We start from the raw sequence: 26,707 nt of genomic DNA, 5'->3' as shown, positions 1-26,707 counted from the left end.
TGAGTGACCCCTTGCTCAAGCCAGTGACCTTGAGCTTCAAGCCAGCAACCTTTGGGCTGACCATGGTGTCATATCTATGATTGCACACTCAAGCCAGTGAACCCGTGCTCAAGCTTGATGAGCCCACGCTCAAGTCAGCAACCTCGGGATTTCGAACCTGGGTCCTCTGTATCCCAGTCCAATGCTCTATTCACTGAGCTACCACCTGGTCAGGCTATATTCTTATCATACAATAAGAAGGGGTAATAATATGTTTAGAAATAGGTTACTTAAATAATGATTTTAAGAGAAATGTTAATTTGAATAATTTGTTAATGTCTTTTTAATTATGAAACTATGGCTTATACATATTTTAAGATATCATACTCTGTATTGCTGATGGAGTTTTATGTTTTCTTTTCAATAGGTATATGTGGAATTTGATGATCTTGAATGGGATAAACGAGAGTGGATTAGAGTTTATGAAGATTTTTCAGTCTTCTTGGTGGAATACCACTTAATCTGGGCTAGAAGGAACAACCCTAGCCAGACTCAGGGATCAAAGAGCAAACAGATTCAGTGGCCTGCGTTGGTAAGATCTCTTTCTGTTTGTTTTAAAAGAACAGGAACTGAATTTAAGTTCAGATTTATCTTGTTGACTATAGATTAATATTCCTGAAGAGGCTCTGAAATATCTGGAAGAAATTTCAAAATACTGCTTTCATTTTGCTAAACTACTTTATGTGTCTTTTTTTTTTTAACTTTCCAAGGATGGAGAATTTATTCAGGTTATATTTGAGAATTCATATATACCACATTAGGGTAATAAGAATTAAAGTTTGAAATCTCACAGTCTTTCTCATACCTTCCCTACTTAACTGCCCAAGCAGATTTTAGAAATTACATCACTCATTGCCATTTTGCTAAACGGAGGACCCTAGGCACCAATCACACAGGCAACTGCATGTGTCATAAAAATGCACAACTTTTATGTTAAAGGACATCTCTTTTTTGCTGGCCATAATGACAGTTCTCCAGTTAGTTCAATAGTTTGAAGCAGTGGTAATCAATCTGGTGCCTACCACCCACTAGTGGGCATTCCAGCTTTCATGGTGGGTGGTAGCGGAGCAACCAAATTATAAATAAAAAGATAGATTTAACTATAGTAAGTTGTTTTATAAAGATTTATTCTGCCAGATTTAGCAAAAATCTGACATAAAGTACTTGGTAATTATTATTATATGCTTTAACTTGCTGTAACTCTGCTTTATAAATTTTATAAAGTAAAGTTACTTCCCTACTTTATAAATCACCATTACTGTGGAACTGGTGGGTGGTTAGAAAATTTTACTTCTAACAGATACAAAAGTGAGCAGTAGGTATAAAAAGGTTGAGTACCCCTGGTTTAAAGGCTGCAGCAGCATGCAAAATAATATCATTTTCTCTTTTGTTGTCTTTAAAAAAAAGTTAAGAAAGTTCTCCGGGAGATGGAGAGTTTTATTTTGTCTTGTCTGGTTAGAGGTTTGATTTGCTCTCAGATGTTTCAAGATGAGAGAGACTCAGAGAAAGCACAGGATATAGAGGTCTCCCTCTTTGTCATCTCAGTTTCTTTTACTAAGATGCAGATTGAGACTTTTGATCCTTTTTGCATCTATCCTATCTGACTCCTTCCAGTGGTCTTTTGTTCTTCCCATCTCCTGGACCATAGCTGGAGTTCCCACTTTGAACTTTTGGGACACTTACCCCATGCACTTTATTTTTATCTTCTTTCCTTGCTGGTCCTTCCTAAGAAGGTTGAGCTGGAACTACTTTTCCCCCCACCACTTCTAGGGGAGTGCTGCTCTGTGTCTGAGCTCTGAGATAAAGCAGGAGGGGTTATAATGAACTTTGCCTTATCCAAGCATTCCCTTTGGTGGAAGAGCTGGCATTACCTTTGGAAGCTCTTCAGGTTTTGGAAACTTAGAATTTAGAGTGGCAGTCTTACTCCTTACTGAATGTTTCATTTTCTAGAGACTTCTCACTCATTCTCCTTAACCATTCCCATTCCTGTTCCTGAGTTTATTCACTTTGCCAGCTTGGATGTGTCTCTCTAGGCCACCATTGTAGTTTTTGCTCATTCAACTAATACTGAAATTACTCCTGTTTCTTTGTAGGCACCCCTCTACTTTTCTTTCTCTAGTAGCTGTGTTAACAGGCTTTGCCCCTCCAAAAATAGAGACTGCTCAGTTGGACTAGATGGTGCCATCAGAGTAATCATCTTCCTTAGGAGTGCTTCAAAGCTTTAGATATAGTTTGGGTCTTTGGGAGGACCCCTATTATCACAGCTATAATCATCCTGAGAGTAATCATCATGTCTGCTATATCTGTCTTCATAGTGGTCCCTGCCTCCTCTGTAGTCATCATCTCTACCATACCCACTACCAAATGCTCTTCTGCCACTGCCTATTCTGGAATCATAGTCTGTGCTGCTTCTGTCATATTGATCCATATCCTGACACGGGCCCTAATGATGACTGTTCCGATACCCATCACAGTATTATTCTGAATCATAATGATCTCGTACATGTCTCCAAAGCTGTCGTCACTTCTTGTGGTAGGTAGTCATCAAAGTGGTCTGTAGCAGGATGCACCCTCCAATCTGTATCTGTTTTGTCAGAATCTTGATTTCCATCTCAGCCAAACCTATCTTTATCCTGTCCTTGACCAGCAATGTCCACTCAATTGCTACTATTACCTAGAGACTCTTCATTGAGGTTCAGGGCATTGAACAAGGAATCCAGGTCCTCAAACTCAGCATAACCAAAACCTCTTAACCTCTTTGAATTGCTGGGTTCACTTGGTAAACAAACTGTGCTGATATTTAATCCCCTAAAAAATGCCTTAATGCATTCTTCTGTCACATCATAAGCCAGGTGCCCTAGAAAAGCAGTGTAGGGTGGTGATTTGGGATGATGGCTCCTGTCAATATTGGGTTCCTGAGCAGCCTGTTGAGCAGTGAGCAGGATGGAACAGTTAATTGGAGTTGCTCTGTGCACATCTTCATTATTACTGTGCCAACTGGTTGAAATATCTCCTCCTAGGTTTATGTTTCATGAGCCCAACTGACTAGTTTGGGGTTGGAGGTGCTTCCTCCACCAGTCCTTTCATCCTCAGCCAGAAAGTCAGTTGGGGACATAGTCTTCCTCTTTTAATTCTTTTTTTGCTGAGGCCAGCATGTTGAAAGAGGGAAAAAGAAGGCAAAGGCTTTAGCTCTTTTTATTAGTACTCTTTCAGCATATTTAATTCACTATTACTTTATTCTGTTCATTAAGGGAAACAAAAACTGGATAAAGGATACTAAAAGATAAGTTGACTGGTTTGTGTGCACTATAGATCAACTTTGCCAAGTGAGACTTTATAGGTAAATGATAAGATGATACTTTTTTTTTTTTTTTTTGTATTTTTCTGAAGCTGGTAACAGGGAGAGACAGTCAGCCGGACCGGGATCCACTCGGCACGCCCACCAGGGGGTGACGCTCTGCCCACCAGGGGGCGATGCTCTGCCCCTCCGGGGCGTCGCTCTGTCATGACCAGAGCCACTCTAGTGCCTGGGGCAGAGGCCAAGAAGCCATCCCCAGCACCCGGGCCATCTTTGCTCCAATGGAGCCTCGCTGCGGGAGGGGAAGAGAGAGACAGAGAGGAAGGAGAGGGGGAGGGGTGGAGAAGCAGATGGGCACCTCTCCTCTGTGCCCTGGCCGGAAATCGAACCCAGGTCTTCTGCACGCCAGGCCGACGCTCTACCACTGAGCAAACCGGTCAGGGCAAGATGATACTTTTTATAATGCATTTAATAGCACATAATTTTTCTTGGATTGTGGATAATAGCAGATATTTAATGTGAAACTGTATGTTCAGATAATAGGTAAAATTACTTATCAGGAAATTTTTCATTTAAGAAAATATAATAATTACAATAAATTCTCCATGAGCAGTTTTATTAAAGAAACATGCTAACTAATAAGATAATTAATTGTATTAGGAAAAAGGCCATATCTATTTAACCATTGTTACCCCTGTTTTCTGGCAGTGTTTAGTATCTAGTAGGTATGCAATATATGTTTGAATAACATAATTTTCTTACATTACTATTAAAGAAATATCTTAAAAACCATTGAAACATTATTTCAGGCATTTGGTGTAAATATTTTTAGGGTAGTTACTTTCAGACTTTTCAAACATAAATTTATTATTTACAAAGATAGTTTTACTTGCTAATAATTATAGTATTTATAAATTTTCTTTTTCAGTTAACCTTTTAAAAGTATGATGAGATAAATGGTTAAAAAGAAATACAGGAAGGAGAGAGGAAATGAAGTGAATTGAATTAATGGCATTTTTAAAAGAATAATATGGAAAGATGAAAGATGATATTCATAAGTTATGGTTTGGGTAGGATACTTTGAATACGTTAGCAAAATAAAGGTAATTTGATCCATATTGGCTTTAAAAATTATTTGTTAAAGGAGTGTGTTGAATTTGTTCATACGTAGTTTTTAAATCATGACTAGCATGCTTTTTTACTTTATAAATCTTAACTCAAAAAGTGGTTAAAACCTGTAATTATGACATTTATGCAAATTTTGCATGAAAATGTCTCAAAAGCAGGAAGCAATAAGGCCAGTAATACCAAAAAAGTATGCTTCAGTATCATAGTTAATGAATAAACGTAACTTTAGAAAACCTTTGCCCTTTCTTAGAGACAGTTAAAATCAAGGCAAATTCCTAATGTATATTCATAAATTATGTATTTTGGAGAAAATTTCTGTAGGAAATACTGTTTAATTTTTCTCATAATTTGAGAAATTTGTTTGTTGAAAACCTTTTAATCTCACAAAACTACTTAAATAATCACTAAACCTCTTTAAATTTCAGCTTATTTTTTCTTAATGTGCACACAAAATGTACACGTAAAAAATTTAGAAAATGATATAAAGTAGAGAAATCATATTCACTCTGTTTTTACCACCAATAATAGCCTTACTTACTTACTTCTTTGACATATTTTTTTATAAAATATATTTCTCTACTTTTTTTTTACCACAGATTTAAAAAAAAATCATTGTGCTAAAATATGCTTAACATAAAATTTTCCATTTTAATCATTTTTAAGCATAAAGTTTAGTGGCATTAAGTACATGTATATTGTTGTAGAACCATCTATCTATAGAACTTTTTCCATCTTGCAAAACTGAAATTCTGTACTTATCCCATCTTGCTTTTTCTCAGCCTCTGGCAGCCTCCGTTTTACTTTCTTTATGATTTTTACTACTTTGAGTAACTCATATAAATGGAATCATACATTTTCTTTTCGTGACAGGCTTATTTTGCTTAATGTAATACCTGCGAGATTCAGCCATGTTGTAGCCTGTCAGGATTTCCTTCCTTTATAAGGCTGAGCAGCACTCCATTCGTAGGTGTATAGAGCACAGTGCATGTGTGCATTTGTTCCACCTCTTGGCTATTCGAACAGTACTGCTGTGCACATGCGAGTGCATATCTTTTTTTAGATAATGCTTTCAGTTCTTTTAGGTGTAAACACAGAAGTGGATTGCTGTATCATGTGGTAATTTTACTTTTAATTTTTTGAGAAATTTTCATACTGTTTTCCACAGCAGTTCTGTTTTACATTCTCAACAGCACTTGTTTATTTTAGTTTTTTGTAATAGCCATCCTAATGGAGTGAGATTGTATGTCTTTGGTTTTGATTTGCATTTCCCTTATGATTGGTGATGTTGAACATCTTCTCATATGCTGATTGGCCATTTGTATATCTTCTTTGGAGAAATGTGTATTCAGATCCATTGCTCATTTTTGAATTGGGTATTTTGTTTTTATATTACTGAGTTTTAATAGTTCTCTCTATATTAATCCCTTATCAGATACAATCTGCAAATATTTTCTTCCATTCTGTGAGTTGCCTCTTTTTACTGTTCACAGAATCTTTTGATGCACTAATATTTAAAATTTTTATAAAATTTAATTTGTCTGGTTTTTTTTTTGTTAATTTGTGCCTTTGGTATTATATCCATGGATGATTGCCAAATTCAGCTTTTGTCGTATGTTTTCTTTTAGAGTTTTATTGTTTTCAATCTTAAGTGTAGGCCTCTGATCCATTTTGAGTTAATTTTTGTTTATGGTTTTAGGTAATGGTCCAACTTATTTTGTTTGCTTGGGTTATCCAGTTTTTCCAGCACCATTTGTTGAAGAAAACACTGTCCTTTCTCCATTGAATGTCTTGGCAACCTTGGCAAAAATTATATGAACATGTATGTAAGAATTTATTTCTGGGCTCTCTGTTCTGTTTCATTAGTCTTTACATCTGTCTCATTTTGCTAACTGTAGTTTTATAGTAAGTTTTGAAATCAAGAAGTATGAGTCCCCCTACTTTGTTCTTTTTCAAGATTTTTTTGGCTGTTTAGTGCCTCTTAAAATTGCACGAGTTTCGGAATTTTTCTCTTTCTGCAAGAAATGTTCAGATTTTGTAGGGTTTGCATTGACTCTGTAAATCACTTAGGTAGTATTGTCATATTAACAATATTAAGTTTTCTAATTCATAAACACAGGATATCTTTTATTTATGTCTTCTTTAAATTCTTTAAGCAGGGTTTCGTAGTTTTCAGTATACATCTTTCACCTCCTTATTTAATTCCTAAGTATTTATTCCTTTAGATGCTATTATAAATGGAATCATATTGTTAATTTTATTTTTGGATAGTTTGTAAATATGCAACGGGCACCTGACCAGGCAGTGGCGCAGTTGATAGAGCATTGGAGTGGGATGCAGAGGACCCAGGTTCGAGACCCTGAGATCACCAGCTTGAGCTCGTGCTCATCTGGTTTGAGCAAGGTTCACCAACTTGAGCCCAAGGTCGCTGGCTTGAGCAAGGGGTTACTTGGTCTGCTGAAGGCCCGCGGTCAAGGCACATATGAGAAGGCAATCATGAACAACTAAGGTGTTGCAACACGCAATGAAAAACTAATGATTGATGCTTCTCATCTCTCTCCGTTCCTGTCTGTCTGTCCCTGTCTATCCCTCTCTCTGACTCACTCTCTGTCTCTGTAAAAAAAAATAAATAAAAAAATAAAATAAGATTAAAAGAGTTCTGACAAAGAGAGACAAGATGGCAATGGAGTAGGCAGACTTACCAACTTCCACCTCCCAGAACCAAAGTGGATTACAAACTAATTTTAAGAACCATCATCTGGAAAACCAACTTTGGACTAAACTAAGAGGACTCTTTAACCAAGAAACACTGAAGAAGGCACAATGAGATTGGTAGGAAAAGCGGAAACGCGGAGAGGGCTGCCCAGCTCCCCAGAGCAAACAGCAGCCAGGAGAGACTCACGTGACGGGAAGTGAGTTTAACAGAGAGGGGAGGGTCCTGAGTCCCAGGAACAAAGAATCTAGAAGAGGCGTATGGACAGTATTTAGCAGGAAATAAGTTTGTGAGAAAGAGACTGATTTCTCAGACTCAGGATTCTTCTTAAAGGGACCACACAGAAAACTTCTCTCACAACCACTCACCCGGGGTTCCAGGGGGCCAGGGAGAGAGGAGAGGACCAGAGTAACAGGAAGAGAGTGTAATCTAGGAGGCACAGGGAGAAACATTTTGAGGGATAGCCACCCTAACCCCTGGGATGAGTCACTCCCCAAATATGAAGCGATTATTTCCCCTGGAAATAGCAATACCAGCAAAGGGAAGCAGGACACCAGCCAAACAAGCTCTCCTGCGGCACTCAGAGCAGAGTTGCTTAGAAGAAGGGAGCTTTTGGGACTACAATACTGAGTCTTAGGGTCTGAGCTGCAGCGCCTCCACCTACATGGCTGAGGGCTCGCCCGAGGGCGGACGGTGGCAGGACATGGAAGTGCGGTTCTGTCGGCAAGGGCGGAAGCCGGCTGGCCACCACTGGGGCTCAGGTGTGAGCTCAGTCTTGCCTGGCTGGGAAGGAGGGGACATGCAAAAGTGGTCAAGCCCAGGCTCGGGCTGTCTGTAATCCAGCCTGCGGGGGAAGGGCAGGAGCCCTGGAAGGGGTGGAGACCCGCCCTTGAGCAAGGGCGCAGGAGCACAGCCTTGTCCGCCTGCGGAAACAAGGCTTGTGGCCTGACACAGGAGCCGGCTCTTCAATGGGGGTAGAACCAAAAGCCCAGAACAGGCGGAGTCCCGCTACTGAGCGTGGGCATGCTGTCCCGCCCATCCTGTAGAGCCAAGGCTTGCAGCCATCCCATGAGCGGGCTCCTCCTGCAAGGGTGGGGCAAAAACCTGGAAACAGGTGGAGACCCGCAGCTGAGCAAAGGTGCTCGCCCATGCCCTCAGGACCAAGCATAAGCCACCTGCAGGGGCGGGGCGAAGGCCAAGGCCACCTAGGCTTGTACACCTGAGCACGTGATCACAGTCACTCTCATGAAGGAGAGGCGGAGACCACAGCAACAGCCCCTGTGGGCAGGCACCACAACGCCCATACCTGAATGCCCTAGGCAGCAGCAGCAGAGGGGGTGCCGGGCCTGCAAAAAGACCACACCTAGTGAACACAGAGGCCACACCCAGTGGACTTCCAGTGGCCAAAACTGTCTTTTACACAGACAGAAAGAGAAGGCAGAGAAATGCAACACAAAGGAATCAAGAGAAATCCCCAGTAAAGGACCTGAAGGAGTCAGATATAACCAAATTACCAGATGCAGAGTTTAAAATAACGATTGTTAGGATACGCAAAGATATTAGAAAAACAATAGATGGTCATTACGAACACCTAAATAGATAGCAAATATAAAAAAGGACATTGAAATAATAAAAAAGAATCAGTCAGAAATGACTAATACAATATCAGAAATGAAGAACACAATGGAAGGAATTAAAAGCAGGATGGATGAAGCTGAGAATCAAATCAGCGAATTAGAGGACAAGATAAATGAAGGCATGGAAGCAGAGCAGAAAAAAAAAGAGACTCAAGGCCCTGGCTGGTTGGCTCGGGTAGCGCATCGGCCTGGTATGCGGGGGAACCGGATTCGATTCCGAGCCAGGGCACACAGGAGAAGCGCCCATTTCCTTTTCCACCCCCACCCCCTCCTTCCTCTCTGTCTCTCTCTTCCCCTCCCGCAGCCAAGGCTCCATTGGAGCAAAGATGGCCCGGGTGCTGGGGATGGCTCATTGGCCTCTGCCCCAGGCGCTAGAGTGGCTCTGGTCGCGGCAGAGCGACGCCCCGGAGGGCAGAGCATTGCCCCCTGGTGGGCAGAGCGTCGCCCTTGGTGGGCATGCCGGGTGGATCCCGGTCAGGCGCATGCGGGAGTCTGTCTGATTGTCTCTCCCTGTTTCCAGCTTCAGAAAAATACAAAAAAAAAAAAAAAAAGAGAGAGAGAGAGAGAGACTCAAAAATTCTGAGGAGCCTGACCTGTGGTGGCGCAGTGATTAAAGCGTCGACCTGGAAATGCTGAGGTCGCCGGTTTGAAACCCTGGGCTTGCCTGGTCAAGGCACATATGGGAGTTGATGCTTCCAGCTCCTCCCCCCCTTCTCTCTCTCTCTCTCTCTGTCTCTCTCTCTCTCTCTCTGTCTCTCCCTCTCCTCTCTAAAAATGAATAAATAAATAAAATAAAAATTAAAAAAAAAATTCTGAGGAAACTTTAAGGGAGCTCTGTGACAACATGGAGAGAAATAACATCCGCATCATAGGGGTTCCTTTTTTTTTATTTATTTTTTATTTATATTTTTCTGAAGCTGGAAATGGGGAGGCAGTCAGACAGACTCCCGCATGCGCCTGACCGGGATCCACCCGGCACGCCCACCAGGGGGGGATGCTCTGCCTATCCGGGGCGTCACTCTGTTGCGACCAGAGCCACTCTAGCGCCTGGGGCAGAGGCCAAGGAGACATCCCCAGCGCCCGGGTCATCTTTTGCTCCAATGGAGCCTCGGCTGCGGGAGTGGAATAGAGAGACAGAGAGGAAGGAGAGGGCAAGGGGTGGAGAAGCAGATGGGCGCCTCTCTTGTGTGCCGTGGCCGGGACTCGAACCCGGGACTTCCGCACGCCAGGCCGACGCTCTACCACTGAGCCAACTGGCCAGGGCTAGGGGTTCCTGAAGAAGAAGAGAAAGAACAAGGGATAGAGAATTTGTTCAAACATATCATAGCTTGAAACTTCCCTCAATTAAGTCAGGAAAACATCTCACAAGTTCAAGAAGCACAGAGAACTCCATTAAAGAGAAACCGAAAGAAATCTACACCAAGACACATCATAATTAAAATACCAAAGCTAAGTGATAAAGAGAAAATATTAAAAGCTGCTAGAGAAAAAAAGACTATCACCTACAAAGGAGCCCCCATAAGGATGACTTCTGACTTCTCAACAGAAACACTTGAGGCCAGAAGGGAATGGCAAGAAATATTCAAAGTAATGCAGAAGAAGGGCCTACAACCAAGACTACTTTATCCAGCAAGGCTATCATTTAAAATTGAAGGAGAAACAAAACGCTTTCCAGACAAAAAAAACAACAAGGAATTCACTACAACCAAACCAAGGCTGCAAGAAATGCTAAGGGGCCTGTTGTAAACAGATCAAAGGAGAAAAAGAATATAGCAAAAGAGGAATATAGTTTTAAAGAATAAAATGTCAATAAACAATTACATATCAATAATAACCTTAAATGTAAATGGAATAAATGATCCAATCAAAAGACATAGGGTGACTGCGTGGATAAGAAAATAGGACCCATACATATGCTGTCTACAGGAGACACACCTTAAAAGATGCACATAGACTGAAGATAAAAGGATGGAAAAAATATTTCACGCAAATAGAAATGAATAAAAAGCTGGGGTAGCAATACTTATATCAGACAAAATGGACTTGGTAAGAGATAAAGTAGGTCACTATATAATAATAAAGGAAGCAATCCATCAGGAAGATATAACCGTTACAAATACGCACCTAATATTGGAGCACCTAAATATATAAAGCAGACTTTGATGGATTTAAAGGGCGAGATCAACAGCAATACTATAATAGTAGGGGATTTCAATACCCCACTAACATCACTAGATAGATCCTAAAGAAAGAAAATTAACAAAGAAACAGCAGACTTAAAGAACATACTAGATCAACTCAATTTAATAGATATCTTCAGAACCTTTCACCTTAAAACAGAATATACATTCTTTTCAAGTGCTCATGGTACATGCTCTAGAATAGACCACATGTTAGGGCACAAAAGCGGTCTCAACAAATTTAAGAAGATTGAAATCATATCGAGCACTTTCTCTGACCACAATGGCATGAAACTAGAAATCAACCACAACAGAAAAACTGAAAAATACTCAAACAGTTGGAAACTAAATAGCATGTTATTAAATAACAAATGGGTAAACAATGAGGTCAAAGAAGAAATTTAAAAATTCCTAGAAACGAATGATAATGAGCATACATCAACTCAAAATTTATGGAACACAGCAAAAGCAGTCCTCAGAGGGAAGTTTATAACATTACAGGCATACCTCAAGAAGCTAGAAAAAGCTCAAGTAAACAACTTTACCCTGCATCTAAAAGAACTAGAAAAAGAACAGCAAGTAAAGCCCAGACCTAGTAGAAGGAAGGAAATAATAAAGATCAGAGCTGAAATAAATGACATAGAGGCTAAAGAAACAATACAGAGGATCAATGAAACCAGGAGCTGGTTCTTTGAAAAGGTAAACAAGATCAATGAACCTTTAACAAGACTCACCAAGAAAAAAAGAGGGAGGACTCAAATAAATAAAATTAGAAACGAGAGTGGAGAAATAACAACTGATACAACAGAAATACAAAATATTGTAAGAAAATACTATGAAGAACTGTACGCCAAAAAACTAGACAACCTACATGAAATGGACAAATTCCTTGAAACATATAATCTTCCAAAAATTAATCTGGAATAATCAGAAAACCTAAACAGACCAATTACAACAAATGAGATTGAAACAGTTATCAAAAAAATTCCCAAAAAAGAAAAGTCCTGGGCCTGATGGCTTCACAAGTGAATTCTACCAAATATTCAAAGGAGAACTAACTCTTATACTTCTCAAGCTATTTCAAAAAATTCAAGAGGAAGGAAGACTTCCAAGCTCCTTTTATAAGGCAAGCAAAATTCTGATTCCAAAACCAGGCAAAGACAACACAAAGAAAAAAAATTATTGGCCAATATCTCTGATGAATTTAGATGCTAAAATCCTCAACAAAATATTAGCAAACCAGATCCAGCAATATATGAAAAAAATCGTACACCATGATCAAGTGGGATTTATTCTTGGGAGGCAAGGCTGGTACAATATTCGCAAATCAATCAATGTGATTCATCACATAAACAAAAGGAAGAAGAAAAACCACATGATAATTTCAATAGATGCAGAAAAAGCATTTGATAAAATCCATTACCCATTCATGATCAAAACTCTCAACAAAGTGGGAATACAGGGAACATACCTCAACATGATAAAGGCCATCTATGACAAACCCACAGCCAACATCATACTCAATGGGCAAAAATTAAAAGCAATCCCCTTAAGATCAGGAACAAGGCAGGGGTGTCCCCTTTCACCACTCTTACTCAACATTGTTCTGGAAGTCCTAGCCACAGCAAGAAAAAGAAATAAAAGGCATCCAAATTGGAAAAGAAGAAGTAAAACTATCATTATTTGCAGATGATATAATATTCTATATAGAAAACCCTAAAGTCTCAGTCAAAAAACTATTGGACCTGATAAATGAATTCAGCAAGGTGGCAGGATATAAAATTAATACTCAGATATCAGAGGCATTTTTATACACTAACAATGAACTGTCAGAAAGAGAAATTAAGGAAACAGTCCCCTTTACCATTGCAACCAAAAAAAAAAAAAAAAAAAGTACCTAGGAATAAATTTAACCAGGGAGATTAAAGACTTGTACTTGGTAAATTATAAAACATTGATAAAAGATATCAGGGAAGATACAAACAAGTGGAAGCATATACCATGCTCATGGTAAGGAAGAATAAACATCATTAAAATGTCTATATTACCCAAAGCAATTTACAAATTCAATGCAATACCGATTAAAATACCAATGATTTACTTCAAAGATTTAGAACACATATTTCAAAAATTTATATGGAACCGAAGAGAACATGAATAGCCTCAGCAATCTTGAAAAGGAAGAATAAAGTGGGAGGTATCACACTTCCGGATATCAAGTTATACTACAAGGCCATTGTACTCACAACATCCTGGTACTGGCATAAGAACAGGCATATAGATCAATGGAACAGAACTGAGAACCCAGAAATAAACCCACACTTTTATGGACAACTGATATTTGACAAAGGAGGTAAGAGCATACATTGGAGTAAAGACAGCCTCTTCAACTAATGGTGTTGGGAAAATTGGACAGCTACCTGCAAAAAAATGAAACTAGACCACCAACTTACACCATTCACAAAAATAAACTCAAAATGGATAAAAGACTCAAATGTAAGCTGTAAAACCGTAAGCATCTTAGAAGAAAACATAGGCTGTAAGCTTTGACATCTCTTGTAGCAATATATTTGCCGATTTATCTCCACGGGCAAGTGAAGTAAAAGACAGGATAAACAAATGGGACTATATCAAACTAAAAAGCTTCTGCACAGCTAAAGACAATAAGAACAGAATAAAAAGACAAACTACACAATGGGAGAATATATTTGATAATACGTCTGATAAGGGGTTAATAACCAAAATTTATAAAGAACTTGTAAAACTCAATACCAGGAAGACAAACAATCCAATCAAAAAATGAGCGGAAGAAATGAATAGACACTTCTCCAAGGAGGACGTACAGATGGACAATAGGCATATGAAAAAATGCTCAACATTACTAATCATTAGAGAAATGCAAATTAAAACCACAATGAGATATCACATGACACCAGCCAGAATGGCGTTCATCAGCCAAACAACACAGAATAAGTGCTGGCTAGGATGTGATGAAAAGGGAACCCTCCTGCACTGCTGGTGGGAATGCAAACTGGTGCAGCCACTGTGGAAAACAGTATGGAGATTCCTCAAGAAATTAATAATGGAACTGCCTTATGACCCAGCTATACCACTTTTAGGAATATACCCCAAGAACACCATAGCACTGTTTGAAAAGAAGAAATGCACCCCATGTTTATGGTAGCATTGTTCACAATAGTGAAGATCTGGAAACAGCCCAAGTGTCCGTCAGTGGACAAGTGGATTAAAAAGCCTTGGTAAATGTATACTATGGAATACTACTCAGCCATAAGAAATGATGACATCGGATCATTTACAACAACATGGATGGACCTTGGTAACATTATACTGAACAAAATAAGTAAATCAGAAAACACTAAGAACTATATGATTCCATACATAGGTGGGACATAAAAATGAGACCCAGAGACATGGACAAGGGTGTGGGGGTTACAGGGAGGGGGGAGGTGAGGGTGGGGGTTGGGGAAGGGAGGGGCACAAAGAAAACCAGTTAGAAGGTTACAGAAGACAATTGGACTTTGGGTGATGGGAATGCAGTATAATCAAATGTCAAAATAACCTAGAGATGTTTTCTCTGAACACATGTACCCTGATTTGTCAGTGTCACCCCATTAAAATTAATTTTAAAAAATAAAAATAAATAAATAAATATGCAACTGGCTTGTGTGTTGATTTTGTATCCTTCTGCTTAGTTAACATCATACTCAACTGTGAGAGACTGGAAGCTTTTCAAATAAGATTATGAATAAGACAAGGATACCATTCTATTCAAGATAGTATTGGAATTTCTATTGATAGTTAGACAAGAAAAAGAAGGGGCATTTAAATTGGGAAGGAGAAGTAAATTATTTGTTTGCAGATGATATGACCTTATATATAGAAAGCCCTAAAGATATAGGCATATACACACATACAAATAAATATGAGAGCTAACAAATGAAGCAAAGCAGCATGATAAAAAACTGAGTTTTTTGCCTGACCTGTGGTGGCGCAGTGGGATAAAGCGTCGACCTGGAACACTGAGGTTGCCGGTTCGAAACCTTGGGCTTGCCTGGTCAAGGTACATATGGGAGTTGATGCTTCCTGCTCCTCCCCCTTCTCTCTCTCTCTCTCTCTCCCCTCTCTCTAAAAATCAATAAATAAAATATTAAAAAAATTAAAAAAAAAAACTGAGTTTTTTAAATCATAATTTTAGGTAAAACTGCATTGAAATTATAGATCCTTAATGTTTTGTGGTCTATATTTTTCCTCACAGGTAATAACTTAACAACTTTTTTATTTATTTATTATTTTTTTAATTTATTCATTTTAGAGTGGAGAGGGAGAGACAGAGAGAGAGAGAAGGGGGGAGGAGCTGGAAGCATCAACTCCCATATGTGCCTTGACCAGGCAAGCCCAGGGTTTCGAACCTGCGACCTCAGCATTTCCAGGTCGATGCTTTATCCACTGTGCCACCACAGGTCAGGCTTAACAACTTTTTAAAAAGAATTTCCACGTGAGAGTAGGGGAGATAGAGAGACTCCCACATGTGCCCTGACTAGGATCCATCTGGCAGCTCCTGTCTAGTGCCAATGCTCTGCCCATCTAATACTCCTAGCCAAGCTATTTTTAGTGCCTAAGGCAGAGGCTCCACAGAGCCATCCTCAGCACCCAGGCCTTTATTTTTGAACCAATCAAGCCATGGCTGCAGTAGGAGAAGAAAGGAGCACGTGAGGTGTAGAAGCAGATGGGTGCTTCTCCTGGGTGCCCTGCCCGGAAATCCAACCCAGGACATCCACATGCTGGGCCAACGTTCTACTACTGAGCCAGCCCGCCGGGCCCAACTAACGACTTTTAATGATTGCATATTTGATTATATCCTAGGCCATTTTCTTAGTATTTTGTATTGTGGTTTCTAATATTTCTCTGATTATAAATAACTGTGATAAATCTTTGCATCTCAGATTATGTTTTTTAAATAGATTTATTTATTGATTGATTGATCTATTGATTTTAGAAAGAGGAAGGGAGAGAATGAAAGAGAGACAGAAACGTATCTGTTCCTGTATGTGCTCTGACCAGACGTCAAACCAGCAACCTTTGTGCTTCAAGATGATGCTAACCAACCAAGCTACCTGGTCAGGGCTCAGATTATTTTTAAAATTTAGAATTACTGGTCAGATGGTATGAACTTAAAAAAGAACAGAAATCTTAAAAATCTCCTGAATTCTTGTCGTTGCCGGTTTGCTCAGTGGTAGAGCATGGGCCCACGTGTGGAAGTCTAGGATTTGATTTCCGGCCAGTGCACACAGGAAAAGCGCCCATTTGCTTCTCGACCCTTCCTCCTCTTCTCTCTGTCTCTCTCTCTCTCTCTCTTCCCTTCCCGCAGCCAAGGCTCCATTGGAGCAAAGTTGGCTCAGGTGTGGAGGATTGCTCCATGGTTTCTACCTCAGGTGCTAGAATGGTTCCAGTTGCAAGTGAGCAACAGCTCAGATGGGCAGAGCATTGCTCCCTAGTAGGCATGCTGGGTGGATCCTAGTTGGGCGCATGCCAGAGTGTGTCTCTCTGTGCCTCTCTGCTTCTCACTTCAGAAAAATAGAAAAAAAAAATCTCCTGATTCTCACAATTTAAACATACTTACTGTCGCCATTGTCTCCATTCAGGATATGAATGTATTTATCTCACCCCAACCCTAACTCCCCAGCTCCCCTGCCCCCATCCCCTGTAAGCAAGCATTGGTTACTTATTTTCATACCATCTTGTTTTAAAACCCAAGCACATGCAAAAGACCAAGCACATGCAAAAGAAAGATTTTTAAATTTAAGGAATGCAGAATTGAATATTATATCATTTTTATGTTGACTGATTTGTTATTTAAAAATACTATTTGAATTTTCATTTTTTTACATGATAAACATTTTTTGTATTTATTAGAAACTTGCATTTTTGTGAATTATTGTCTTTTTTCAATTGCTTATTTTTATGTTATTGCAGCTATTATAACCTTATTTCCCTTGTATTTGTTTCATGGTTTGCTCAGCTAATTTTATTATAGCAAGTCTTTTTGAAGTGTATGTTTATATTTAAAGAAAATCTATGTAATGGGATATATTCCTTAATTCAGACTATCAAGTTGTGTCTTTTTTCTTTCCATTTTCTTTCTTTGTTTTAAGATGTGATAAAAATTAATTGAATTAATAATTGAAGTAAGATTGCTTGGTCATCTTTAGAAAATAATTGTATTAAGTTTCATAAGACAGTAAACATTTACTTATGTGTAGTACATGACTGATATTCTATTTTTCTGTGAGTTCATTAAAATGAGGCTTACATAAGGATATCTACAAGAAGCAGTTATGAAATTCCAAAATTTAAAATTCATATAGCAAAACAAAATATCTGTAAATTTGAGAAATTTTAGGAATCTATATGAGATAGAAATAGGATGAAATACAGTAGAAACAAATACTCTTCTCTACAAATTTAATGTTTCTAATTCCATGTGTGATACTTGCTTTTATGTTCTTTTGTGCTTAAGTATATGTTTGTATTATCCTCTTTCTAGTAGTTTCACACCTTGTGGTATCTGTTAAATATTACATATTGATTCAATTATATTGTCTTCTTTTTATTTTAAAAGATCATAAAAACTGACAGTATACTTGCTGGTTCTTGAAATCATGACAAGACAAAAAAGTCCTGTTACCTCATTAACCTAAAATTTATATTTCAAATTTAAAAATGAAAACTAACAAAACATGGGATAGTATAATACAGAGGTTACTTCTCCAGCATTGTGTCTTCATTTTTCTTCCCAGGCTATCAGTAACAGAACATGATTGGAGCACCACACATACAACATGCTGAAGTGGTGTCTGTCCTTTGTTTGTGTGTTTGTTTAGTCCTATGTGATCAGAGCACCACGTGAGGCCATTCTGATGAGGCCTGGGTAACTTACACTTTTATGTAAATTACTTACTACACTGTTAAAAATTTTATTTATTTTTGCCCTGGCCGGTTTGCTCAGTGGTAGAGCTTCGGCCTGGCGTGCAGAAGTCCCGGGTTCGATTCCCGGCCAGGGCACAGAGGAGAGGTGCCCATCTGCTTCTCCACCCCGCCCCCTCTCCTTCCTCTCTGTCTCTCTCTTCCCCTCCCGCAGCGAGGCTCCATTGGAGCAAAGATGGCCCGGGCGCTGGGGATGGCTTCTTGGCCTCTGCCCCAGGCGCTAGAGTGGCTCTGGTCACGACAGAGCGACGCCCTGGAGGGGCAGAGCATCGCCCTCTGGTGGGCAGAGCGTCGCCCCCTGGTGGGCATGCCAAGTGGATCCCGGTCCGGCGCATGCGGGAGTCTGTCTGACTGTCTCTCCCTGTTTCCAGCTTCAGAAAAATACAAAAAAAAATATTTATTTTTTAATAAAGTAAAATATTCATGAAATCACATTTTCTGCACCAGGGGAAGAAAGTGTTGGCAGTCAGAATTGAAATCAACGAATCACCTACCTACCTGAGTTAGGGGCCTGGCTCCATCTCCTTTAGGAAACCTTTCTGTGGGGAGTGGGGCTTCGACTCGAACCTAGCTGAGCTGTAACTGCTGCATTTTCTAAGGGGCAGACTTTTCTATAACTTTTCTGCTGGCCCATCTTCCAGATCATCCTAACCAAAATTAATTTCACCATCCTTTGCTGCTGTAGAACTTTGTACCTCTGTTTTAACAACTAGCACGTTCTACTCTGTATGATTCTTATTTGTTTGTATGTCTGTCTTTCCCTACTAGATTGTAAGTTCTTTGAGGACAGTAATAATATATTAGTCATTTTTGTATCATTCCTGGGAGTGGAGCACAGTGCCTTACCTATCTTAGATAGTGATTTATTGCTTATTTTAAAAGTGATGAATTTACTCTACCCCAGCTGGTGAAAAAGAATCCTACTGGGAATTATAGCAGGTTTCCTAGCTATTATTTGATGCTAAGAAAAAAGGACAGGAAAGTATAAACAGCCAGTTATAGTAAAAGTATGTAAGTTACCAATTTTAAACATGGCAAGTAATCAAAACTAATAAGAAAAATACTTATAATAGATAGCCTCATTCTAATCAGATACAAATGTAGTTCCTTGAATTGTCATAGGGAAAATGTAAAATTATCCAAATGGGTGTTTTTAAGGATATAGAAGTAAAAAATTTATATCTTTTATTGTCTCAATATGCTCTCTGTTCTGAAATAAACCTTCTCAAAGTAGAATAGAATTCAGTGCTCTTTGGGACAAAATTGCCTTTATGTCTGGCTATTATATTGCCATACTTTTTATTTACATTATGACCTCAACCAAATTTTACTAAAATGTGAAGACATGCCATATCCCAACTATGAATTGAATTTTGAATAGTTTTTATGTATTTATAATTGAATTTCCAGAATTAGAATGATTAGTTTTTTGATCATTAATGAAATGGTAGTAAAGACAATATACTGCCATAATTATTACTTTTCTTCAAGGGAATGCACTTGATGAGGTCAAATTATATATAGAAAGTATTAAACTATTTAAGTGATACACTCTAATACTGAGAAAGAATGAGTACACATTTCATTTCTTGTGAGTCATAAAAATGACATGATATTTTTGGAAAGTATTATGTCATAAGAACCATTAAGAAGTTCATACACCTTGATTCATTAATTCTACTTGTATGAAATTATTCTTACAAAACAAAAATAAAAATTCTATTCAATTCAGTTAATGTTTATCAGACACCTTAAATGAAGCAGTCAGTATGCTATGATTGCAGATACAAAAATGAAAGGCGTAATGTTACATAGAAAAAGATGTTCATTATAGTCCTACTAAGGAAGAAAATAAAGGGAAACAACTCTGATGGCCAACAACTTATGGATGTTGTTAAATTAATATTCTGAGATTTGCAGCTTTAAAAATTATAATTATTAATACTTTAGAGAAATGTGGACTGGTAAAATTCAAGTAAAAAGCACAAATTTTGATTATAGCAATATCAAGATCATGTAATTAGTATTATAAAGTAATTAAAGTCATTCTTTTAGAATGGTGACATTATACCTGACTATAATTAGTCTTTAATAAAAACAACTATTATTTCCCAAGAAATTGGAAATCTTAATGTAATAACTTTCTTTATATCATACTTTTTATTTTGGAAATAATTTTTTCAAGTGAATTTGGTTAGATTATTTTAGGCTTTCATTAATACATTTTGACAGCTACTTTTTATGTTTGTTAATATAACATTTTAATATGTCCTTAGTAATACAAAGAATTAAAATCTTCAATAAAAATAACAAAGTAAAACAATGAAAAAATTTTAAGGTTTGTTTTTAGTTCTGTTTGCTTGTAGATTTACATGTCATCTGTGCATAGGTTCAGGGGCAGTCTCACTATCTTCATAATAGTAGTACTTACCATATGGAGTTGTTGTAAAGGATAAGCAACAAAAATATAAATGAAAACCTCAAGATAGCACTGCAATAGACTGGACCTTTTTATGAGAATCCTTATGACTGTGCTCTCTGACACCACTTGCAAGTTTGAGGTTTTCCCAAACCCACTCTCTGGTTAGATTTGTTAGGATTCATAAAACTCACTGGAAACTGATACTGATGCTGTGGTTTACTGCAGAAAGAGGAAGCAAAATAAAATCAGCCAAGGGAAGAGATATACAGGGCACAGAGTACCTTCTGCATAAGATGTGTCTACACACGGACCATGAACTCAGAGGCAATATGTCTTTCTAGCCACAATGTGTGATATTACACTGAATATTGCCAACCAGAGAGGCTTACTCCCTAATTCCAGCCTTTGCTGTGCAGTTTTTATTGGAGTGCAATCATATACTATCTGCACACCTGAGCTTTAGTTTCTATTTCCTCCCATAAATCTGACTAATATTTTTAGTTATCACCTTCTCTGGAGGATGAAACTGATACTGAAATGCCCAAAGTACGCATCATAAATCACATTATTAGGCCGTGTGGTAGCCAACTCCAGGGTAACAAAGACGCTCTTTATCAAGCAGGACATTGCAGGGGCCTAGAGATCACCTCCCAGTAGCTGCAGTCTAGGCCTTTGCATCTCTTTTAGTAGGTTGCTTCTTTAGTATACAGGCCTATGGTCTGTTACTGTCTTATAGCAAAATGATTATGTTTATATCTGAACATTTACATTTTTTATAGTGTTTGTATGTCATAGCAATAGCAACAGTATGAATATGCCCAACATTTGGAGGAGCCAGAGTGGAATAGGGATAGATTTAAAGAAGCAGCTATTCTGATTTATAAAGGCATTCCATACATTTTCATGATCTAGTACTAATTTAGTTATACTTTCCCCTATGATCTACCACTGTTTTTACCTTATGATAAATTTGTACAAAACTGTTTAGTATAAAAATTGGTTGATGGTTAGCTAACTCTAGTTCTTCCTCAAGTCATTTTTTTTCTGTCAGTATTACATCTCAAGAAGGCTTTATTTAACTCAGTCTCTCCTGATACATGTGATTATCAACATCAGTATTTTTTTTTGACAACTTATTTATATAAGGTTATTGAATCTTACCAACAGTGCCATTGTTATGCCATATGGCAGTATGGTCATGACACAATTTAGTTTCATTAATGAACACATCATTTAGAATTGCAGAGGAATTTGCTATGCGTTCTCAACAGAATTAAGTCTTACCCATATACCAGATATTATTATGGACAGGTTTAGTCACAGTCAGCCTTTATTTGGTTATTTCTGGGTTCCAAGTCAGTTTAGAACAAAACATTCACCCTAAGTTCATAAGCTTGTTATAAGACTATTTTCCATTATGTGCTATTATATAGTAGGGCCCCCCTCTCTCCTACATGGAGAGCACAGAGGGTATTCAGAATAGTTATATTTTTCTTGCAGTAGGGTTTGTCTTATTTTGACCAGTCATGAGGGCAGTGGCAGTCATAGTGCATCAATGTAAATTGTAAGTGCCTTCAACAAACTTACATATTTTTGGAGGTCCATAAAATTCCCATAGGTGTGCCTCTTGAGCCTTAGCAGCTAAGATAGAGTGGCATGGTACCATGGCTACTTTGGTCTCCATATGTATTAAAATAGTCAAGAGGCCCTTTTGGGTCAGAGTACAAGTCATTTTCCAATACTAGTTTCTAGTATTATCTAGCATGGCATTATTTATTTGTTGAATCTGCCTGACCCATTTCTCTAAAACTTCATTATCTTGATAGGCTAATTACTATCCCTTGCTTTTCTCCTGAAAAAATAACTCCCTCTAATTTGCTCATTATAGTTTATAAATCTTTTTCTTCTGGATGTGACTCCTCATTAAAAGTGAATTTAGTTTGTCCCACAATGTCTAGACGACCACCAATCTCCCCTAAATCCCTTTTCTGTTTTGTCTGTCTAATGTGTTTAATCCACCATGCATGTATTACCATTGTATACCATTGTTATATACATTGTGTAGTAATGAAATACAGCTAGGATACATCTTTTTTTACTCCAAAATTATGACTAATTCTAGATGAGTCACAGTCACACCTAGATGTAATTTAGAATGTGACATAAGGCGTCCCATAGCCTGCCTTATTTTAGGATGGAGGTGTTTTTCAGGGTGTTTCAGGCTCACCATGGAATACCTACTTCTTTAAACCCATGAGAAACCACCTTTTTTTTTCTTATTCTTCCAAAAGTTGTATAGCACTAGTCAATAGCCAAATAAGTCAAATGCCTGAGTAGCAAATAGTATTCTACAGTACTGTAGGCTGAAAAATAAGTGCAGTATCAAAGGATACTATGTTTTAGAATCCAGTTTATAGGGCTGTTGTACAAAGAATTTATCCAGCTTCTTTTTTTACTGTTTCAAATTAACTTGTGTGATGTAGAGCATTCTCATTGGTTCTCATTTAGTATGTCCAATCAATATTTTCCTTAAGATGGCTTATATGCCTAATGTTTTATAATACTAAGTGGGAGAAAGCTTCCCCAGTTAGACATAATAAATGTCTTCAGAATTCAGGTAGAGGAGCTACAACTACTTTATATATAAAGTCTGTTCAAATATTACAATTTTCATTTAATATTATTACCTTAATTTTATCAACCCTTGCATTCCTGTATCTCCTCAGTCTAACTGTAGCCTCTTTAAGATTTCAACAATAGCCTGACCAGGCAGTGGCGCAGTGGATAAAGCATCAGACTGGGATGCGGAAGGACCCAGGTTCGAGACCTAAAGGTCGCCAGCTTGAGTGCGGGCTCATCTGGTTTGAGCAAGGCTCACCAGCTTGGACCCAAGGTTGCTGGCTCCAGCAAGTGGTTGCTCAGTCTGCTGAAGGCCCGCGGTCAAGGCACATGTGAGAAAACTATCAATGAACAACTACGGTGTTGCAACGCACAATGAAAAACTAATGTTTGATGCTTCTCATCTCTCTCCATTCCTGTCTGTCTGTCCCTTCCTTTTTTTTTTTTTTCTTTCTGAAGCTGGAAACGGGGAGAGACAGTCAGACAGACTCCCGCATGCGCCTGACCGGGATCCACCCGGCACGCCCACCAGGGGCGATGCTCTGCCCACCAGGGGGCGATGCTCTGCCCCTCCGGGGCGTCGCTCTGCCGCGACCAGAGCCACTCTAGCGCCTGGGGCAGAGGCCAAGGAGCCATCCCCAGCGCCCGGGCCATCTTTGCTCCAATGGAGCCTCGCTGCGGGAGGGGAAGAGAGAGACAGAGAGGAAGGAGGGGGGCGGGGGTGGAGAAGCAAATGGGCGCTTCTCTTATGTGCCCTGGCCGGGAATCGAACCCGGGTCCCCCGCACGCCAGGCCGACGCTCTACCGCTGAGCCAACCGGCCAGGGCCTGTCTGTCCCTTTCTATCCCTCTCTCTGACTCTCTCTGTCTCTGTAAAAAAAATAAATAAAATTAAAAAAAAAATTTTTTTTTTAAAGATTTCAACAATAGATTTACATAGTGCATTAAGCTCCTGTGCAAGGAACTTGGAAACATTTTTTTTCTACTCTGTTTTATCCACTTATATTCATGTGATCTTTGGACCCCAACTAGCACTTATTTAGTGCGGGAACCCAGGCCTTCTCATCAGTCCATATCTTAATTAGATTGTGGAAACATCAGCTCAGGCAATTTGTGGTTAGGTTTCTCACAGTCATCTTTGCTTCCTGGTTTTAAAACTTCCCTAAACTAGTGCAATTAAAGCAGGCTTGTTTGGGCCCTTGAATGATGGGATCCCAGCAGGGTCTTGCCTCTGACCTCTGAGTGCTGCAATAAGATCTTTGTTTTGACACTATCAAAGTTTGCTCCATTTATCCCTTTATTTATTTATTTATTTATTTAAATTTAAGTGAGAGGAGGGAAGATAGACTCCTCCCACATGCACCTCAACCGGCATCCACCCAATGACTCCCATATGGGGCTGATGCTCTGCCCATTTGGGGCCCATGCTTGCAACCAGGCTATTTTTAGCACCTGATGTGGCCTAAGCGTTTTGGCTAGTTTGCTTGAACCAATTGAGCCATGGCTGCAGGAGGGGAGGAGAGAGAGAAATGGAGAGGGGGCGGGGAGGAGAAGCAGATGGTCGTTTCTCCTGTGGAATTGAATCCAGCACTTCCACACTCTGGGTTGATACTCTACCAGAGACAACTGGCCAGGGTCTATCTCATTTCTTAATGGTTATTTATACCCAACCAAAACGAAGTGTCTTGTCTCTTCTCTTTCTAAAGTTTCCCCATTCTCTTCCAAGTCTGTATCTGCTATTTTAGCATAACTTTCCCCTATAGAAGCGGATAAATGGATAGTGACTGTCAGTGGATGGCCAAAACTCAAGTATTGTCCAGCATCAGGATCTGCCCCAACACTCTCCCTTACTTTCTTTTTAGCTATTATAAATAACAATCATCAAGAGATTTTATGTTTGGCTTATCTTTAAAACTGCATTTCTTTCTGTATCCAATGAATCAACTACTAGGAGTTGATTCTGAATTCCGTTGGTGACTTTTACCTCTAGTAACTGATCAGAGTATGGCTGCAGTTCCATAACGGCCCTGTAAAAAGTGTTGATTCTATTTTTTTTTTCTCTCGAAACATGGCTACCATATTTACCACATGTCCTAATTTGAGAATTACTTTTCAGCTAGAGTGGGGCATGGGCGTGTCCTGCTTTAGTGTTGAGTTATATTGACCAGGTATGCAAATGCTTCCTTACATAAGGAGCTTCTCTTTTACTATATATATACTTTTCTTTTTTATTTTTATTTTTTATTATTTTTGCTTTTTTTTCATTTTTCTGAAGCTGGAAACAGGGAGAGACAGTCAGACAGACTCCCGCATGCGCCCGACCGGGGTCCACCCGGCACGCCCACCAGGGGCGACGCTCTGCCCACCAGGGGGCGATGCTCTGCCCATCCTGGGCGTCGCCATGTTGCGACCAGAGCCACTCTAGCGCCTGGGGCAGAGGCCAAGGAGCCATCCCCAGCGCCCGGGCCATCTTTGCTCCAATGGAGCCTTGGCTGCGGGAGGGGAAGAGAGAGACAGAGAGGAAGGCGCGGCGGAGGGGTGGAGAAGCAAATGGGCGCTTCTCCTGTGTGCCCTGGCCGGGAATTGAACCCGGGTCCTCCGCACGCTAGGCCAACACTCTACCACTGAGCCAACCGGCCAGGGCTACTTTTCTTTTTTAATTTATAAGTGGTTACAAATAACCGGGCTTGGGGCCCTGGCCGGTTGGCTCAGCGGTAGAGTGTTGGCCTAGCGTGCGGAGGACCCGGGTTCAATTCCCGGCCAGGGCACACAGGAGAAGCGCCCATTTGCTTCTCCACCCCTCCGCCGCGCCTTCCTCTCTGTCTCTCTCTTCCCCTCCCGCAGCCAAGGCTCCATTGGAGCAAAGATGGCCCGGGCGCTGGGGATGGCTCCTTGGCCTCTGCCCCAGGCGCTAGAGTGGCTCTGGTCGCAACATGGCGACGCCCAGGATGGGCAGAGCATCGCCCCCTGGTGGGCAGAGCGTTGCCCCTGGTGGGCGTGCCGGGTGGACCCCGGTCGGGCGCATGCGGGAGTCTGTCTGACTGTCTCTCCCTGTTTCCAGCTTCAGAAAAATGAAAAAAAAACAAAAAAAACAAACAAATAACCGGGCTCGCCAGCTTTAGCATGGGATAATAGACATAACCCAGTGGTCGCTGGCTTGAACCCAGAAGTCGCTGGCTTAAAGCCCAAGGTGGCTGGCTTGAGCACAAGGTCACTGGATCTGCTGGAGTCAAGGCACATATGAGAAAGCAATCAATGAACAGCATTATACATGTGTTGCATGACAATTTCTTTTATTCAACTACTGTGTATCCGATAATATGGTCCTTGCTATCTGACAACACAATTATTTTATTGCAAAGAGTTCTGTGAAAAATAAATACAGATCAGATCTTTTGATACTTTTTAGAGTATATTTATACTTATTGCTTGAAAAAATGCCATGTTTTAAGTTTTATTTTATTACATGTGATAAATAATCTGAGTAGTGTACCATTATTTAATTTTTGAAGGCTTACCAAGTTTCAGCCATTTAGTGTTTTATATCATCCCTTTGGGATAGATACTTTCTTCATCCCTATTTTCCAGATGAGTGAGCTGATACCTGGTATGGTTAAGTAACTTACTGAGGACTGAAGCAACTATGTATTGAAAAAGTTGAAATAATTGT

The 26,707-nt window shown here is 39.5% G+C and overlaps 1 protein-coding gene and 1 pseudogene across 2 annotated transcripts in view; one reads left to right on the top strand and one right to left on the bottom strand.

The window, feature by feature from the left end:
* The window catches only part of JMJD1C (jumonji domain containing 1C), a 313,461-nt gene that overhangs the window by 106,572 nt on the left and 180,182 nt on the right, over positions 1-26,707 (top strand). For both annotated transcript variants that reach the window (XM_066348769.1, XM_066348768.1), the window contains exon 2: positions 407-571. In XM_066348769.1, the coding sequence (XP_066204866.1) occupies positions 407-571 (165 nt within the window). The remainder of the gene's footprint in view (positions 1-406; positions 572-26,707) is intronic.
* Positions 1,581-26,707, bottom strand: part of LOC136381072 (eukaryotic translation initiation factor 4B-like) — a 49,716-nt pseudogene continuing 24,589 nt past the window's right edge.

The sequence above is a fragment of the Saccopteryx leptura genome, chromosome 9 (assembly GCF_036850995.1).
Source record: "Saccopteryx leptura isolate mSacLep1 chromosome 9, mSacLep1_pri_phased_curated, whole genome shotgun sequence".
Classification (NCBI taxonomy): Eukaryota; Metazoa; Chordata; class Mammalia; order Chiroptera; family Emballonuridae; genus Saccopteryx; species Saccopteryx leptura.
The sequence above is the reverse complement of the archived record's forward strand: the minus strand, read 5'-3'. Positions and strand labels throughout refer to the sequence as shown.